This window comes from Loxodonta africana, chromosome X (genome assembly GCF_030014295.1).
Source record: "Loxodonta africana isolate mLoxAfr1 chromosome X, mLoxAfr1.hap2, whole genome shotgun sequence".
Lineage (NCBI taxonomy): Eukaryota > Metazoa > Chordata > Mammalia > Proboscidea > Elephantidae > Loxodonta > Loxodonta africana.
This window is the reverse complement of record NC_087369.1, coordinates 125,930,133-125,947,499: the sequence shown is the minus strand read 5'-3', so window position 1 is coordinate 125,947,499 and position 17,367 is coordinate 125,930,133. Positions and strand designations below refer to the sequence as shown.

Below are 17,367 nucleotides of genomic sequence, written 5' to 3'. Positions count from 1 at the left end.
GGTACTAGCATAAGGATAAACATGTAGACAAATGGAATAGAATTGGGAGTCCAGAAATAAACCCTCATGTCCTTGTCAACTGATTTTCAACAAAGGTGCCAAGACCATCCAATAGGGAAAGAATAATCTCTTTAACAAATGGTGCTAGAACAACTGGATTTCCACATGTAGAAGAATGAAGTTGGGCTCCTACCTCACGCCATATACAAAAATTAAGTTAAGATGGATCAAAGAGCTAAATTTAAGAGTCAAAACTAAAAAATGCTTAGAAGAAAACATGGAGGCAAATCTGCACAATCTTGGATTTGGCAATGATTTATTTTACGTGATACCAAAAGCACAAGTAACAAAAGAAAGTAATAGATAAATCAGACTTCATCAAAATTAAAAGCTTATGTGTATCAAATGACACTATGAAGAGAGTGAAAGAACAACCCATCAAATGGGAGAAAATATCTGCAAATTATATATCTAATGAGGATTTAGTATCCAGAGTCTATAAAGAACTCCTGCAACTCAACAGCAACAACAACAAAAACAAACAATCCAATTAAAAAATAGGCAAAGGACTTGAATAGACATTTCTCCAAATAAGTATACAAACGGCCAATAAGCACATGAAAAGATACGCAATATCATTAGTCATTAAGGAAATGCAAATCAAAACCACAATGAGATACCACTCCACACTTAACTAGGATGGCTGTCATTAAAAACAAAACTGAAGAGGATGTAGAGGTATCAGGACCCTCATGCACTTCTGGCAGGAATATAAAATACTTCAACAGCTATGGAAAATAGTTTGACAGTTTCTCAAAAAGTTAACATACTCAAAAGAACTGAAAGCAGGAATGTAAACAATGTACACTGCAGCATTATCCACAATAGCCAAAAAGTGGAAACAACTCAAGTGTTCATCAACAGATGAATGGATAAACAAAATGTGCTACATACACAAAGTGGAATATTATTCAGTCATAAAGACAACTGAAGTTCTGATACATGCTAAAACATGGATGAACCTTGAAAATATTATGCTAAATGAAATAAGCCAGACACAAAAGGACAAATATTCTATGATTCATTTATATGAAATATCTAGAATTGAAAGGAGCCCTGGAGGTGCAGTGGTTAAAGAGCTCGGCTCCCAGCCAAAAGATCAGTGGTTCAAACCCACCAGCTGCTACACAGGAGAAAGATATGGCAGTCTACTTCCTAAAGATTTACAGTCTTGGAAACCCCATAGGGCTGTTCTACTCTGTCTTGTAGGGTTGCTATGAGTTGGAATGACTTGACAGGAATGGGTTTAGTTTAGTTTCTTTTTTTTTTTTCCAATGTAGAATTGATTAATTCATAGAGAAAGAAAGTATACTATAAGTTACCAAGGGCTAGGGGTAGGGGAGATGGGGAATTATTCCTTAAGAGGTGTAGAGTTTCTATAAGAGACGATAAATATTTTTGGAAGTAGACTGCATGTATGGTTATACAACATTGTAAATGTAATTAATGCTACTGAATGTACACTTTAAAATGGCAAACTTTTTGCTATATATGTTTTACCACTATACAGAAATAGTAAAAAAAAAAAAAAAGACATACATTATTTCTGGGAGAGTGGATCAGAAAATGTTCTCTCTTTAGGAGGTGATGCTTGAATTCACTATTGATTTATTTTTTGAAAAGTGATTGCCAAACGATTGGGGGAGGGGAAGGGCATGAGTGACTACACAAGCAGAAGTAAGGAACATAGTTTCGTTTCCATATCTTCCACACCTGGAAAAATGGGTACAAGGGAAGATGGGACTGGAGGAGTCAGTGACAGCCAGTATCCTGGGTAGGAGTTTGTGTTTTTTTTCCCCAGGTAGATAACGGGGAGTTATTGAAGTAATTTAATCAGGAACATTAGATGATAAGATTTATATTTTTACATTTTACTGGTTATAGTAATGAGAATTGATTGAAGATGAGCAAGGCTGGAAGTGAAGAGACTTACTTGGAATCAATTATAATAATAGTCTGAGTGAGAAATATAGGAGCCTGATCTAAAGCTGGAAACCCTGGTGGTGTGGCGGTTAAGTGCTACAGCTATTAACCAAGAGGTCGGCAGTTCAAATCCACCAGGTGCTCCTTGGAAACTCTATGGGGCAGTTCTACTCTGTCCTAAATGGTCGCTATGAGTCGGGATCGACTCGACAGCAGTGGGTTTGGTGGGTTTGGTTCTGAAGCTGTTGAAACAATGGTACAGAAAATTCTAAGTAGGTAGAATCCTTAAGCATTGTTGGCAGGATATACAAGATGAGGAAGAGAGGTGTGTACTTTAAGCCTGAGGTTTCTGGTTCAGGAGCTCTCTGTTAGAACATTTCTTACCAATTGTCCTACATTGTTTTCCTTATCTCTCTCCTCTCAACTAAATTCTAGTCTCTTGAGAGACTGTTTCTACATCTTAGCCATCTTTATGTCTCCACAGAAACTTACACACAGTAGATGTTCAATAGATATCTCATTGACTGGATAAGTCCTATTATTAACCATCCCAGGTAAGAATGAGAGAGTCCCTTCCTGAAGTTCCCCTTAATTAAGAGCAGTCATTTCTCTTTCTCAAATAAACCAAAGCAGTTACTCCTATCTTCTTTAGGAAAGGCCAACACATTACCCAATCCCATATTCTCATGATTCAATTTTGTGAAGATTTTAGAATTATTTTTATGTTTGTAAACTTGTACTCATCCAACATTCTCACTAAAACCAATTAAAGAAGTAGTTGCAGGAAAAGAGGTCAGAAAAGAGAGATTTAGAAAAAAATAACAAGATAATTAGAGTGAGAACTAGGAGACCAAACAAAGGAGAGTATGAAGAAAGAGCAGGTGTTCATCGCTCCATTTTTCGTTCTGTTGTAAATAGGGTTGCTATGAGTCAGAATTGACTCAATGGCACCTAACAACAACAACTGAGAAATGGGCTTCAACAGAGGGATAGGCTGAAAAATGAATGAGAAATAATACAACAGACTCAATGTAATTTTTTTCAAGCACTTGAGTGGGGCCGTGCACCTTGAAGAGAAAGCAGGATCAGGAAAATAGAAGTTTGTTGGATCAAGTAGACACATGAGACTATGCAGGCAGCTCCTGTCTGGAGGGGAAATGAGAAGGCAGAGGGGGTCAGAAGCTGGCTGAATGGACACAAAACTAGAGGGTGGAGAAAAGGAGTGTGCTGTCTCAGGAGGGGGAGAGCAACTAGGAGTATATAAAAAAAAATTTTTTTTTTTAGCAAGGTGTATATAAATTTTTGTATGAGAGATTGACTTGATTTGTATACTTTCAATTAAAGCACGATAAAATTTTTAAAAAAAGAAAAAAGAAGTTTAAAAATACATATTTATTTAGGGTGGAAGAGAATTTAGTATACGTATTGACTATGGGACACAGTTTGCAAATGCAATAGAAAGAAGGGATAATTGATGGTTACTAAAACATATGGGAAGGGGTGGATACAAGAGCGGAGGTGAACAATTTAAATTTAGAAAAACGCAGGGGTACCTCTTCTGCTTAGAATAGAGGGAAGAGGGAAAAAAAAAGGATAAAAATAAAGAGGCATTGTGAAATAGAAGGGAAGAAAATTTAGGCACTTCACATTGAATGATCCTGGTCTGTTTTTTCAGTGACTTTGGATATGACACTGATTTCTGTATCTGTAGAATTAAACAAATAGCATTGTTTCCTTCTGCTAAGAATAAAGACCACTGGGATGGGGTTGGAACAATGAGAAGAGTACACAAAATACAATAAAACAATTCCTTTGAAGGATTCAGCTAGAAGATTGTTAATAGAATTATATATTGGCGTATTTAGACATAATAGAAGTTAAATAGAATGCTGAAAGAGCCAAGAGCCTAATGGACCTACAGAACCATGTACTTGCCTTTGACAAATGAGAAATTCATTATTACTGAGCTATTTCTACACATTACATAAAGGTAGGGCCTCCCTTTCATCTTCTACAAATTGCAACCTTGTATCGACTGCTAATGCCCTTGTTTGTTTAGCTGTACATAAAAACCAGCTGCCATTGAGTCGACTCCGACTCATGACTACCCTTTGTGTGTTAGAGTATAACTGTGCTGCATAGCGTTTTCAATGGCTGATTTTTTGGAAGTGATCACCAAGCCTTTCTTCTGAGGCGCCTCTGGGGGAACTCAAACGTCTCACCTTTTGGTTAGCAGCTAAGAGCGCTGTCTTAGTCTGAGTTCTCTAAAGAAGCAAAACCAGGAAAGAGAGAGAGAGAGAAAGAGATTTATATCAAGGAAATGGCTCATGTGGTTGCAGAGGCTGGAACATCCCAAGTCAGTGGGTCAGGATAGAGGCCTCTCCTGATTCACGTACCCGCAGGGGCTGGTGAATCCAAGATTGGCAGATCAGAGGGTAGGGCTTCTTCTCACAGGCTGTAAAGATTGACAAATCCCAAGATTGGCAGGCAAGACTCCAAGTAAGCTGCTAGCTCAAGCCCCAAGAACCGGAGGCCAGATGAACAGGAGCCAGCTGTAGGATCCAGAACAAACAAAAGTCCCCCTAAGTCTTGCCAGAATATCCACTTACATTCAATGCAGGCCACGTGCCCAAGGAAACTCCCTTTCAACTGATTGGCTACTCGGAGCAGATCCCATCATGGAGGTGATAACACTATATCAAATCTCATCATGGAAGTGATCACAACATCATACAACTATCAAACCACTGAGAATCATGGCGCAGCCAAGTTGACACACAACCTTAACCAACACAAGCATTAACCTAACCATTTGTACTACCCAGGGACTCTGTATGCACATGAAAAGAATAAACCCAAAAAACCAAACCCAGTGCCATCGAGTCGATTCTGACTCATAGCGACCCTATAGGTCAGAGCAGAACTGCCCTGTAGTTTCCAAGGAGCACCTGGTGAATTTGAACTGCTGACCCTTTGGTTAGCAGCCGTAGCACTTAACCACTATGCCACCAGGGTTTTCATGACAAGAATGTAAATTAAAAAAAAAAAACAAACAGAAATCAACACTGGGAATCAAAGAGTAAATACAAGCACACAGTACCGATTTGCAAATTTTAAAACCTACCATTTTGATAAACTAAGAGGTCAGTCATGAGAACAGCTGTTATTAGGTTAATAAGCTAACTACTAGGCTGAGAAAGGGAGTAGCAACACAGCCACAAGTGACTAGAGAGATCAACCCTTGTACATATTTGCACATACATAAATACAGAGTCATAGTACATCTGAACTAATAATAGCCAGGCTAATAATCATTAATCCCGTTCTGATCTAGGTGATTCCTTTGTTTAGTTAAACTGCCTGTGGGTATCATGAAAAAACTTAATCTCCACATGTGCCAATGGTCAATAATGTCTTATGTTCATCCTACTTTATAGAACTATTAAAGAAATTAATAAAATACTACCTGAAAAAATGTTTTGAGGTTTGGAGAAATACAATACATAAATATGAGGTATTACTACTAAAATTAACCCCTCCCCTTCTGCAATTCCCTTATCTAGAGCTAGTAGAGGGTCAGTGAAAAAGAGGAACACCCTCAATGAGATGGATTGACACAGTGGCTGCCACAATGGGCTCAAACATAGCAATGATTGTGAGGATGGTGCAGGACTGGGCAATGTTTTGTTCTGTTGTGTACAGGGTCTCTATGAGTCGGAACTGACTCGACAGCACCTAACAACAACAACAGAGTACTTTCATTTTCCCATAATTGAGCTAAGGAGGTTTTCAAATTGGGCTTTGACAAAAATTACCTCTTCTCTGGCGTAGAGCCCCACTCCACATGTTCACATTGTTTTGTTTCCTTTGCTGAATCATCATCATAATCAGCCTTAAGACACACCATGGTTATTGTCTCACCAAGTTAAAATCTTATCAAACAACTTGACTATATATGGAAAATCATCATTATAGCAATGGTGGACTCTCAACACAGTCACAACTGGGAGAACAAAAATCAAACTATCTGATACAGGCTCCCAGTGGGCAGTGGGTCAGAGCTTTCCTTGTTTTTAGAAAACAAGGGTCTATAAGTAAATTTTCAACAGACAGAAGCTCTACGCCTGATGCTGAATATTTAAACAAAACAAAGTGTATGTTTGGACACTATGCATACACTATTAATTCAATTTCCAATTCAGATATTGGCAAAAAAAAAGAGATGGTTTCTATCAGAACAGGTTTCAGGTCAAGTTTGCCCTTCACTATTTTTGATGGAGCCCCTTCTCCCACCTAAGGAGTTTTATTTAAATTGATCCTAATTGCCAGGTTGGCTCTCCTCTGCGTTACCCTAAGCCCCATTTCTTTCTGAATCTCCTTTTCAGAGCCCTGTGGTGCAGTGGTTAAGAGCTATGGCTGCAAACCAAAAAGCTGGCAATTCGAATCCACCAACCGCTCCTTGCAAACCCTATGGCCAGTTCTATTCTGTCCTATACGGTCACTATGAGTCCAAATCGACACGATGGCAGTGGGTATACCCACAGACATAACAGCTTTCTCTTCTAGGAATCAGGTTTCAACTTTTACAGATCTAGTGCCTATTTATTGCCTGATTTCTGATCACTTCTCAGCCTTTGACTTCTTACCTTGCTAAAAACCCAAGATTGGTGTGTTCTCTGACCTGACCTATTAGCTCACCTACTCGCTTGGGCCTCTGCAACCTCTAAGCTTCCAGACTCTATGTTGCTTCCTTGACTCTTTACTTCCAGGTTTGGCTTCACCAACCACTGAGTTTTACCTCTAGATCTCTTTCCTGGTCTCTATTATGTGTTGACCCTCATCTATGACTACTCACTGTAGCAATAGGAAGAGATTTCAGGATAAGAATGGGAAGGAAAGGGAGAAGATATCTGATATATCCTAAGTCACAGAAACAAATATAGCTATTAACAGGCCCAGATATTTACATACCATTCCTAATATCTCTAAGTATTTTCTGGAAGGAACTATTTCTAAAGAAGCAAAAGATCTTCTAAAAGTCAAGCTATGTTTATATAAATAAAGTATAGAAGATACTTAAGGGAATTGTCTAAATGATACAAAGCCATCATTCTACCTTAGTTATGAGGACACTTACAAGTGGTTTATGTATGAATTAGCCAGAGGCCATTTCTCTCAATTTTCTACAAATTTACCTATAATATGAAATACATTTTATTTATATAAAAGAATATAAAATATTTTAGTTGGAAAGGGAGTACATAAATTACTTTTTTTCCAGTATATGTTGCATGTTTAAACACAGCCATATCTGCAGCTTTTTCCCCCTTTTCAGATAATTAAAAAGCATCTATTCCCCACTCATTAAAATGGGTTAGCATATGGAACTGCTAAGGAGTACTGTAAAGCTGACGGTATTGACATTAATAGAGACAGAACATGCCGCCGAAGAATAGCGCCCTCAGTTGCACATATTCCTAAGAAATTTCAACAGCAGAGAGTGCCTTAATTTCTTTTTTAATAACTAATCTACCCTCCCCATATTTGAATGACACAAATGGATTTCTTGATCTCTCTGTTCAGATGCTGGAGTACATGCAGCTTTCTGGCCATTTAAGTAAACATCCCTCCAGAAAAATTATCTTCACTGCCTATGCTTCACGGTCAGTTTTGAGGCATGTTTGCAGCTTCTAGGTCAGTTTGCCATCTGAAAAGAAGTTTGAGCCTGAGTTACAAAGGGCAAAAAGTCAAAATAATGATTTCTTAATTACTTGTTTCCCCAGTAAATCAATTCATGCTAGACACTCCTTTAGCTTCCTCATATATGATCATTTACCTTCTGTCCAAAAATCTGTTAAATAAAAAAAAGAGAGAACAGAAATAAGGCCTAGGTGCAAGAGGACAGAGTAAACGATGGTACTAACATTAACGGGCTTTATGGTAAGGGTTAAGAATGTTGACTTTGGCATCATTACCTATAAGTTTCTCACTAGCTGGAGTAAGTTACATGACTTCTCTTAGTATAATTTCCGCATTTCAAAATGGGACATAGACATTTCCCCAAAGAAGATATAGAAATGGCCAGCGAGTACATGAAAATATGCTTAATAGCATTAGCCACGAGGGAAGTTCATACGAAAGCCACAGTGAGATACCACTTCATTCCTACTAGGATAGCTATAACCAAAAAGACAGTAACAAGTGTTGGTGAGAGCATGGAGAAATTACAGCCCTCATATACTGCTTGTGGGAATGCAAAATGGTGCAGCCACTTTGACAGCCTGGCAGCTCCTCAAAAGGTTAAACGCAGAGTTACCATTTCCTAGGTATATACTCCAGAGAAATGAAAACATATATCCATATAAAAATCTGTACATAAATGTTTGTACAGCATTATTCATAATAACCGAAGAGTAGAAACAATCCAATGTCGATCAACTGATGAACGGATAAATAAAATATGTTATATCCATAAAGGAGCCCTGTTGGTGCAGTGGTTAAGAGCTTGGCTGCTAACCGTAAGGTCAGCAGTTTAAATCCACCAGCTGCTCCTTGGAAACCTTATCGGGCAGTTCTACACTGTCCTATAGGGTTGCTATGAGTCAGAATCGACTTGATGGCAATTGGTTTGTTGGTTTTGTTTTGTTTTTTTTTTTTGGTATATACATAAAATAGAATATGATTCTACAATAAAAAGGAATGAAGTACTGATACATGCTACAACCTGGATGAACCTTGAGAACATTATGCTAAATGTAAGAAGCCAGTCACGAAAGACTACGTATTGTATGTGTATTGATATTTATGGTAATTGTCCAGAATAGGCAAACCTATAGAGACAAAAAGTATACTAGGGCTGGGGTGAGGCAGTTGAGAGGAACGAAGAGTAATAGCTACTGAGTACGGGTATTTTTTTTTGGGGGGGGGGTTGAAAATGTTCTAAACTTGATTGCAGTGATGGTTGCACAACTCTATGAATATACTAAAAACCATTGAAATACGTGCCTTAAATCAGTCAATTGTATGTGATATTGAACAATATTTCAATTAAGGTGTTAAAAACTAGGGCAATGAGTTGTGTCTATTTCATAGACTTGGGATGATTACATAAAATAATTCATACAAAGTATTTAATATAGTACCTGGTAAGTAATCAATAAATGATAGTTCTATTACTACTACTAATAACAAAACAATAATAATTATTATAATTTAATTGCCCCCTACTAGACTGATAGGAGTCCCTGAGTGACACAAACAGTTAAGTGCCTGGCTATTAACTGAAAGGTTGGAGGTTAGAATTCACCTAGAGACAACTCAGAAGAAAGGCCTGGTGATCTACCTCGAAAAGGTCACAGTCATTGAAAACCCAATGGAACTCAGTTCTACTCTGAAACACACAGGGTCATCATGAGTTGGAATCAACTTGATGGCAACTGGTTTGGTTTAGTTTTATTAGACTGATACAACTAAAGCCATAGAAACTTAGACAAAGTAAGGAAACCCATTTCAGTCTCAAATATTAACACTGCAGCCAATTCTTAGGGAAAAGGCTTGGCCCAGATTTTCCAAAGTTGTAAATAATGCACATGTTGTACAATCTGGGCAGTAGAAGAGTTTGCAATATACGGTAGCCCATGCTAAGCTCATGCGTGTTATTCTGAATAAATAAATCTTTTGGAAACAACTTGCTAACCCTAGAATGTCTGTGAGGGAAAGGGAAAGGTGCCATAAACCAGCTCCAATAACGCTTGCCAAGAAAGCTGAGTGAGCTCAGGATACTGTCCTTCTTCCCCTCTAAAGTCTTCAGTTATTCGAGATCACATGAAGGTTTTCAAAGAGTTTTTGAAGTTAAGAGGGTAGGGAGAGTACAAAAAAAAATACAAAGAAATCCCATGCTACCAGCATTATAGGAGCCCTGGTGGCACAGTGGTTAAGCACTTGGCAACTAACCAAAAGGTCAGTGGTTCAAACCCACCAGCCTCTCCGTGGGAGAAAGATGTGGCAGTCTGCTCCCATAAAGATTTAGTCTTGGAAACCCTGTGGAACTGTTCTACTCTGTCCTTTAGGATCTCTATGAGTTGGAATCGACTTGATGGCAATGGGGACCACCATTATACACATAGTACCTATATCAAGTCATTACACCAGCTAATGAAATCATCATTATTGCTCTTTGTATTGACAGTAATTCCAGTTGGTCATTATAGTTCAATTGGTTGGTGACTTGTTTTGGATTGTTTGATCTCTGTCAATCTTAGCGACAGTTGACTGATTTTGTTAAACTGAAGAGACTCAAGGGTATCATGAGACTCCATTTTTAGTGTGTCTGCCATATTGAAGCAAATGGTGGACAAGTTATAATTTCAAAAAGTTATATCTTTGGTAATTATTAATTATTTTAAAATAAATTGTGTGTTTCGGTTGAGGTTACAAAAATGTTATTCCATTAAGTGTAAGCCACATAATATAGAGCTGTTAATATATGAGATTTTGCCACAAAAAAAGTCACCTCTTGCCATCTCTGCCTTGACAGTTACACACTGCATTTTAATTCAGCTTACATATCTGTCTTCTTCACTATACGGAGAACTCCTAAAGCCAAGGGCCTCATTTTATTCACCTCTATATCCCCAGGATGTAACAAGTCTCTTGCACTCACTCAGTAAGAACTCAATAAATGTTTTCAGGTGAATAAAGTTTTAAAAAATAGATTTGGTTAAACAGCTAATTTCCTAATTTGGGTTCGATTATTTATTTATTTTTTGCCTTCTAGTCCTGAGTATTGCATTAAATATTATATTTTTCTTTATTCTCTTGCAGTCTTTTACAGTGGTCTCTTAGGGGATCTAATATAATTTTCAGGAGAAACTGATATGCTGGGGAAATCAATTTCTGATGAAGATTAACAGTCCTTATACACATAAAGAAAGTCTGAGCCAGTAGCACATAACATAGTCATGAAATATGAATTTGAATAGCCTATAAAAATAAAATAAAATCTGAATGAGACTAGAAAAGAAAGAAAAAGAATATTTCATTTCAGATCAGATTCATCTAGAGATCAACTATTTGGCTTTTTGAAACAACTGAGGTAATCCAATTAGTTTGGACTATTCTATCGATCTGCGTTTTTCTGATATGTCTTGGGCCCCTAGGCCATTTTTTACTCTTTGACCCAGAATGAGAATTTAAACAGTGTCTATATACTTGTTCTAAGCATAAAATTGACGGGCTTATTTTAAGTTTCAGAAAGCTGCCAAGAAGAAAATTATCATCATCAATGAGAAGGCAATGGTTTCAAATCCATCCTTAATCTAAGTTAGATGGCAAATCGCAAATCTTTGCGTGGAAATTTTTCATGGCCTTTTCAAAGCTTCTAGGAGTGCGTTACATTTTATAAACCATGAATTTGGGTCTTATGAAAAGCAGTGTATAAAGCAGGGTCGACCTAGCATGAATACATTTCAAGTTCAACACATGTCACTATGATGTTTTAACACTTCAGTATTCAAGGTGTAATATAATATAATGTAATGCAGTGTTATTTTTCCTTAGAAAAAATATTGAAAATATATTACTTTTCAACTGCCAAGAAAAGAACTATCTCTGGTATATAAAGAGATTCGTTTGTTAAATTTAAGACTAAATTTATCTTCAGAGAAAGAAAATAAATTGAAGATAAAACCCATTGCCTTCAAGTTGATTCTGACTCATAGCGACGACTAAATTGGACTTCTCTGTGCATTTTATACACTGTTTTTGTCTTTATGTTTCATACATGAACACAGGCAGCTTCAGCTACATAGGCCTGCTTTGTGAGAGCAATAGTTTTCAGATTATTTTGTTAAGAACGTGTCTATCATCTCAAAATATACGGTTATTTGGTTAAGATTAATCATCTTCCAGCATTACAATGTGAATGCAATTTAGCAACAACCAAACTGTCATCACCATGTCAGCAAACACGTATGTAAATTTCTAGAACCTTGTGGATGACCAATGGATCACACTATAGGAGAGAGAAAGTCAAGATGTTTATTTTCCTCTAGAGATTCAACAAATATCTGTACTGATGCCAACTCCATGCACTGAAAAGTATTTCTATTGAAAATCTTCATTTATTCGACTGCATTTAGAAATATGCAGAACTGAAAAATGACTGCAACCCTCAAACACATAAACAATTACTCCAGGCCATGTTTTCCAAAACTACCTTAAAGCTGATACTCAAGTATTTCCCATATTTCTCATTTTGCATAAAATGGCTCCATGGGATCCCTGCCCGTAGGAAAAATTGAATTAAGAATGCTCTGGAGAAAACTAATTATTGTTTGTTCTGTTTATCTATTGTTGCTTAACAAACTACCTCTAACTGGGTGGCAAGTGCCAAACTATTTTGCTCATGATTTTTGGGGTCATCAATTTGGGAAGGGTTCTACTGGGTGATTTCTCTTGAACCTACATGGCATAAGCCAGGGCAGTTGGAGCTGGAGGATTCACTTCCAAGGTGGCTTCTTCACTCACATGTATGGTGCCTTGGCCTCTCTCTCTCTCTACATAGTGTCTTACCCTTCAGAGCCTTTCAATATGGTTTGAGCTTCTCACAGCATGGTGGTTTTTGGGTAACTAGACTTTTAACATTGTGGTCGACTTCCCCCAGATTGAGCAGTCCAAGAGACCCAGACAGAAGTTACAAGGTATCTTTTGACACAGCTTCAGAAATCCCGGAACGTCACTTCTGCCATATTCTATTGTTCAAGCATTTCCCTAAGGTTAACCCAGATTCAAAGGGAGGGAAATCAGAAACTACTTTCAGATGGTAGGAGTAGCAAAAAAAAAAAAAAAAAATCTACGGCCAACTTTAATATACCACAATGTTCCCTCGAATTTTAAGTGTCAGGATTTGAGAAACTGAAGCTTGGTAAAGTGCTTAGCCATTTGAATTGGATTGCTGTCATTTTTTTTTAATTCAAGTTTGAGGATGTCTATAGCTGAATGTGCTTAATAAAATGTAGAAACAGAAGGAAAATCATTTCCAGAAGTTTTCATTATCTTACTGAATTCTGAAAGTTTTCCAGCCATGGACAGGGATATCCAATAGCCCCAGTTATCCTTCCCTATCTCTTTTTACACCTGAGGTTTTCAGAACCGTCATCATTCTGACTGCAGGTCTCCCACCTAAACCGAGGGGCTCTCTAACACTTATACTGCTCCTAATGCCACTTTACTATTGAGGTATACAATGAGTTACACAATGATTTCCAGTTATGAATAAATAACACTGTGGAAAAAGTTAAAATCGGTTAAGATTAACCAGTCATGTGCGCACTGAAATGCCAGCGGTCTGGTTTGACTGATGTTGTTTTTCTTTCTCTGAATTATATGGTTGTTTTAACATCTCAGAGAAACGGCCTTTCTGGGATGAAAAATGGGCAGGTCTCCATTCTTCTGTCATTAAGTTATTTCAAACTGTGTTACAGACTGAAAACTGAAAGGTTCAACCTTGCATCTAATGTAAATTGGAAGCAAATAATTTAATTAATTGTACAGGATGGTGGTGGGGTGGGGTGTCTTGGCAGATATGTTGGAATTCATATTTATACAAAAAGCACACATCTTAGAGAAGTCCTGAACAGTACATACAGGCGCTGTACCCAGGGAACCCAAATGAAATATACCCTCTACAAAGGTCCCCCTCCTTCCTTTAAAGCAGTATTTCTCAAGCTTTTCTGTTAAAGTTTACCTAATGGCACAGGAGAATGAAGCGTATCCCCCTTCCCAAGGGCCACAAGCACAAAATTTACTCATGCTTTTTCTGAAACATTTGAGTGAACTTTGTTTTATACTCCATAATACATCAGTTTCCATGTAAAAAACAATTTCTCCACTCAAATTTCCATGTAAACTCATGATACAAGATCATTTTATTACTTCATGCAACCCCTGATATACCACAGAGTACCCTTGAGCTATTTTTATCGAAGTTTCAGATGGAGAAATGTAAGTAAAAGTTATTGAGGGTGGTCTGCACATCTAGATTTGGCATTAACAAAATATAATGACTCCACAAAATAATATGGGGGGGTGGGGAGGAAAGAAATAGTCTAATATTTCAAGGATTATCTACAAAATTGTCACCACTTCCTCAGGCCACTCTTGACATGTTTCTTTTATCTTCCCACTTTTTTTTTAAATACTTAAATTCAGAAAAATTTCACTTCAGAAAAATGAATAAGCTCTTAGTAATGTAATTTTCTCTCTCCCATTTTCAACATAGAAATACGCCTCTAACAATCCAAGCTGGATTGGAAAGATCAAAAGTTGAGTACAAGATTTCCAAAATGATTGAAATACTGGGGCCAATTCATCTTCCTTGGCTGTATAATAGGTAGGTACCACTATGGTCACAGGTTTCAGTAAATCATATACCCAAAACAAGCCTAATATACTTCCAGCATAATTACTCAGTTCTCTTGTGGTTCTCTCAGAATGCTAGGATGAAACCCAAGACAGATGAAAGTTCATAGATGCTAAAGGAAATGGTTTCGATTAAAGGCTACGGTTTAAAAGAGATCCTAGCAAGCCTTGGAGTTTCAAGCTCACAGTTCTTGAAATATAAGGATTTGTGGTAGAGGACTCAAAAAAGAGGCTCAACATCTTACGTCCTTATTTGAGTCGGCAAAAAAAGCAGTAGTACCCATAAATCAACTTGTTACATTTCCCAACACCATATGATTCATAAATATTCAGGATCCCAACCTAAAAAGAAGTTTTAAATAGTCATGGATTGTTATTGGAAATAATATTATTAAGTCATTTTAAAGGCTGTACTGATGGGCTGTCTTTTATTTTAAGAAATGCTAGGTCTCTAGGAGTAAAAACTCGTCAAATAAAAAATTTTGGGCTGGCATATATGAAAAGTTTTCTGTACCAATCATCAATGCAAGACACCCATGAATCTATCAGTCACAGAGTTAAAAAGCTCTGTCGTACTGCACACTTAATACCCAGTGTAACCAATTAGCATTACCATTCCTTGACGCAATACAAACTCATTTCCTTAAACTGCTATTGCACTGAACTCCAGGGTTATAAATGAGCAAACGCAAATTGATTTGCATGTAATAGCAGTGGCAATAAACCTTTCCTGGTTCATGCAATTTTCCTCATCTGTTAACAGAGAGCAAGTTTAGGATCTATTTTTCCCAGAAGGGGACTTACCCAGCTGGACATCTATAACACTTGGCTGATTCTCCATGGGGAACAATGGCTTGGGAGGCTTGTCTGTGAGTAAAGCTAGAAGAGAAAATGAAAGAAGATAATGGAAAAATTGAGATAAATTACAGGATAAAAAAGAGTCTATCGTGTATGATATTTAATGCTCGTAGACTTGATGGTGTATAAACATTTATTAGACAGTGCTCCTACTTGGGTTGTTACTCTATCCATACAATATCCATTTCCCAGCACATTTAGAGCACCACTGATTCACTGTAAATCGGCCATTTCGACAGCTACATTCTCCAACAAGATCAAACAAATGGACCATTTTTGAGTGGTTTTTATAAGCTTATGAGTGTAAAAAAATCTAGATTTTAAAAGTACAACCAGAGAAACACAACTTTCTATATCTATTTTTTAGTAGTTCTAAATATTTTCAATGAAATGTAATGTTAATGGGTGACTCTGGTGGAATGAATCCTCTAAGCCTCTGAATAACCCCTGTACGCCCTCTCCAACCCCTAAAACAATATATTGATCAAAAATCCTGACTGAGCATCTTTTGAGCTCCAAATCCTGTGTTAGGTGCTAAGGGAGAAGGAAATAAAAGTCTTATCCTTGTCCACGATTAATTTATAATCTAGGATTAGGAACACAGTATTGACACACCAAAATAAACAGATTACAAGACAGAACACAATCTAGTGAAGAGCTGTAACATCTGAGCTATAAAGCTATATGTGCCAAAGGAATGGAGAAAGGAAAGGTCAATATTGGCTAGCACGGCTGGGGAAAGTTTTATGAAAGAAATGGGTCTTTCCTGTCTCTTGAGGGATGGAGAAGATTAGGAAAGGCAGAGAGTAAGTAAGAAGAATTTCAGGGCAGATTAACAATACAAACTGAGGCACAGAGGTAGAATTTAAGAAGCATAATGTGGTTAGGGAAACCCTGGTGGTATAGCGGTTAAGTGCTACAGCTGCTAACCAAAGGGTCAGCAGTTCGAATCCACCAGGCACTCCTTGGGAACTCTATGAGGCAGTTCTACTCTGTCCTATAGGGTTGCTATGAGTCGGAATCAACTTGATGGCACTGGGTTTGGTTTTAGGTTTTAATGTGGTTAGAAGAGAATGATCTGATGAGATGGGGTTTGGTGGATTGGGTTGGAGGGCGAGTTGCTTCATGATATATAGCAGTTAGAAATGAAACTGGATACACAGGGTGGGACTTGATTCTGGAGGGTCCTGAAAACCAAGCAGAGGAATTTGGGCATGATATGGTAGACTGGAGAGTGACTGTAGATTACTGGAACAAAAAGATAACTCAAGGGAAGTGGTGTCTAAAGACAATTGGCTTGATATATAGCATGGGGTGGAAAAGAATAAAACCAGCTAAGAGGAGGGAGGTAACAATGCTGCATTGATGGGATGAGGAGTCAGACTAGGGTGGAGTCTGGGGAAATGAAGAAAAAGGAATCAAATCTGACAAAGTACCTAGAAAAAAGAAATGACAGGACTTGGCACACAGGTACATAACGCCTATGCCAACCCTTAGAGTGAACTAATATTTATTTCCTGAATTCCTGTTTAATTCTTCTTCTCCTGTATTTGTGTCTTGCTTCAACTATCCAACTAGACTCTTACCTATCAAACAGACATGTCTTACACTTCGTTGTAATTCACAAGAGGCATAGCATAGTGCTGGGCATGTAAGAGACAGTCATTACAGAAGAACTAGATGGTGCCCAGCTACCACCAACAACTGCTCTGACAGGGATCACAAGAGAGAGTCCTGGACAGAACTGGAGAAAAACGTAGAACAGAATTCAAATTCACGAAAATAGACCAGGCTTACTGGTCTGACAGAGACTGGAGGAATTCCCGAGACTATGGCCCCCGAACATTCTGCTAACCCAAGACTAAAACCATTCCCAAAGCCTACTTTTCAGACAAACATGAGATAGGCCTATAAAACACACACACACACACACACACACGAGGAACATGCTTCTTAGCTCAATCAAATATACGAGACCAAATGGGCAACGCCTTCCAAAAGCAAGACGAGAAGGCAGGAACGGACAGGAAATGGATGAATAGTTGTAGGGAACCCAGGGTGGAAAGAGGGAGCATGCTGTCACATTGTGGGGATTGTAACCAATGT

General features: G+C 37.8%; 1 protein-coding gene across 1 annotated transcript in view; it reads right to left on the bottom strand.

Annotated features, from left to right (window-relative positions):
- Positions 1-17,367, bottom strand: part of IL1RAPL2 (interleukin 1 receptor accessory protein like 2) — a 602,004-nt gene that overhangs the window by 305,011 nt on the left and 279,626 nt on the right. The window contains exon 4 of the mRNA XM_003414874.3: positions 15,208-15,282. Within this exon, the coding sequence (XP_003414922.1) occupies positions 15,208-15,282 (75 nt within the window). The remainder of the gene's footprint in view (positions 1-15,207; positions 15,283-17,367) is intronic.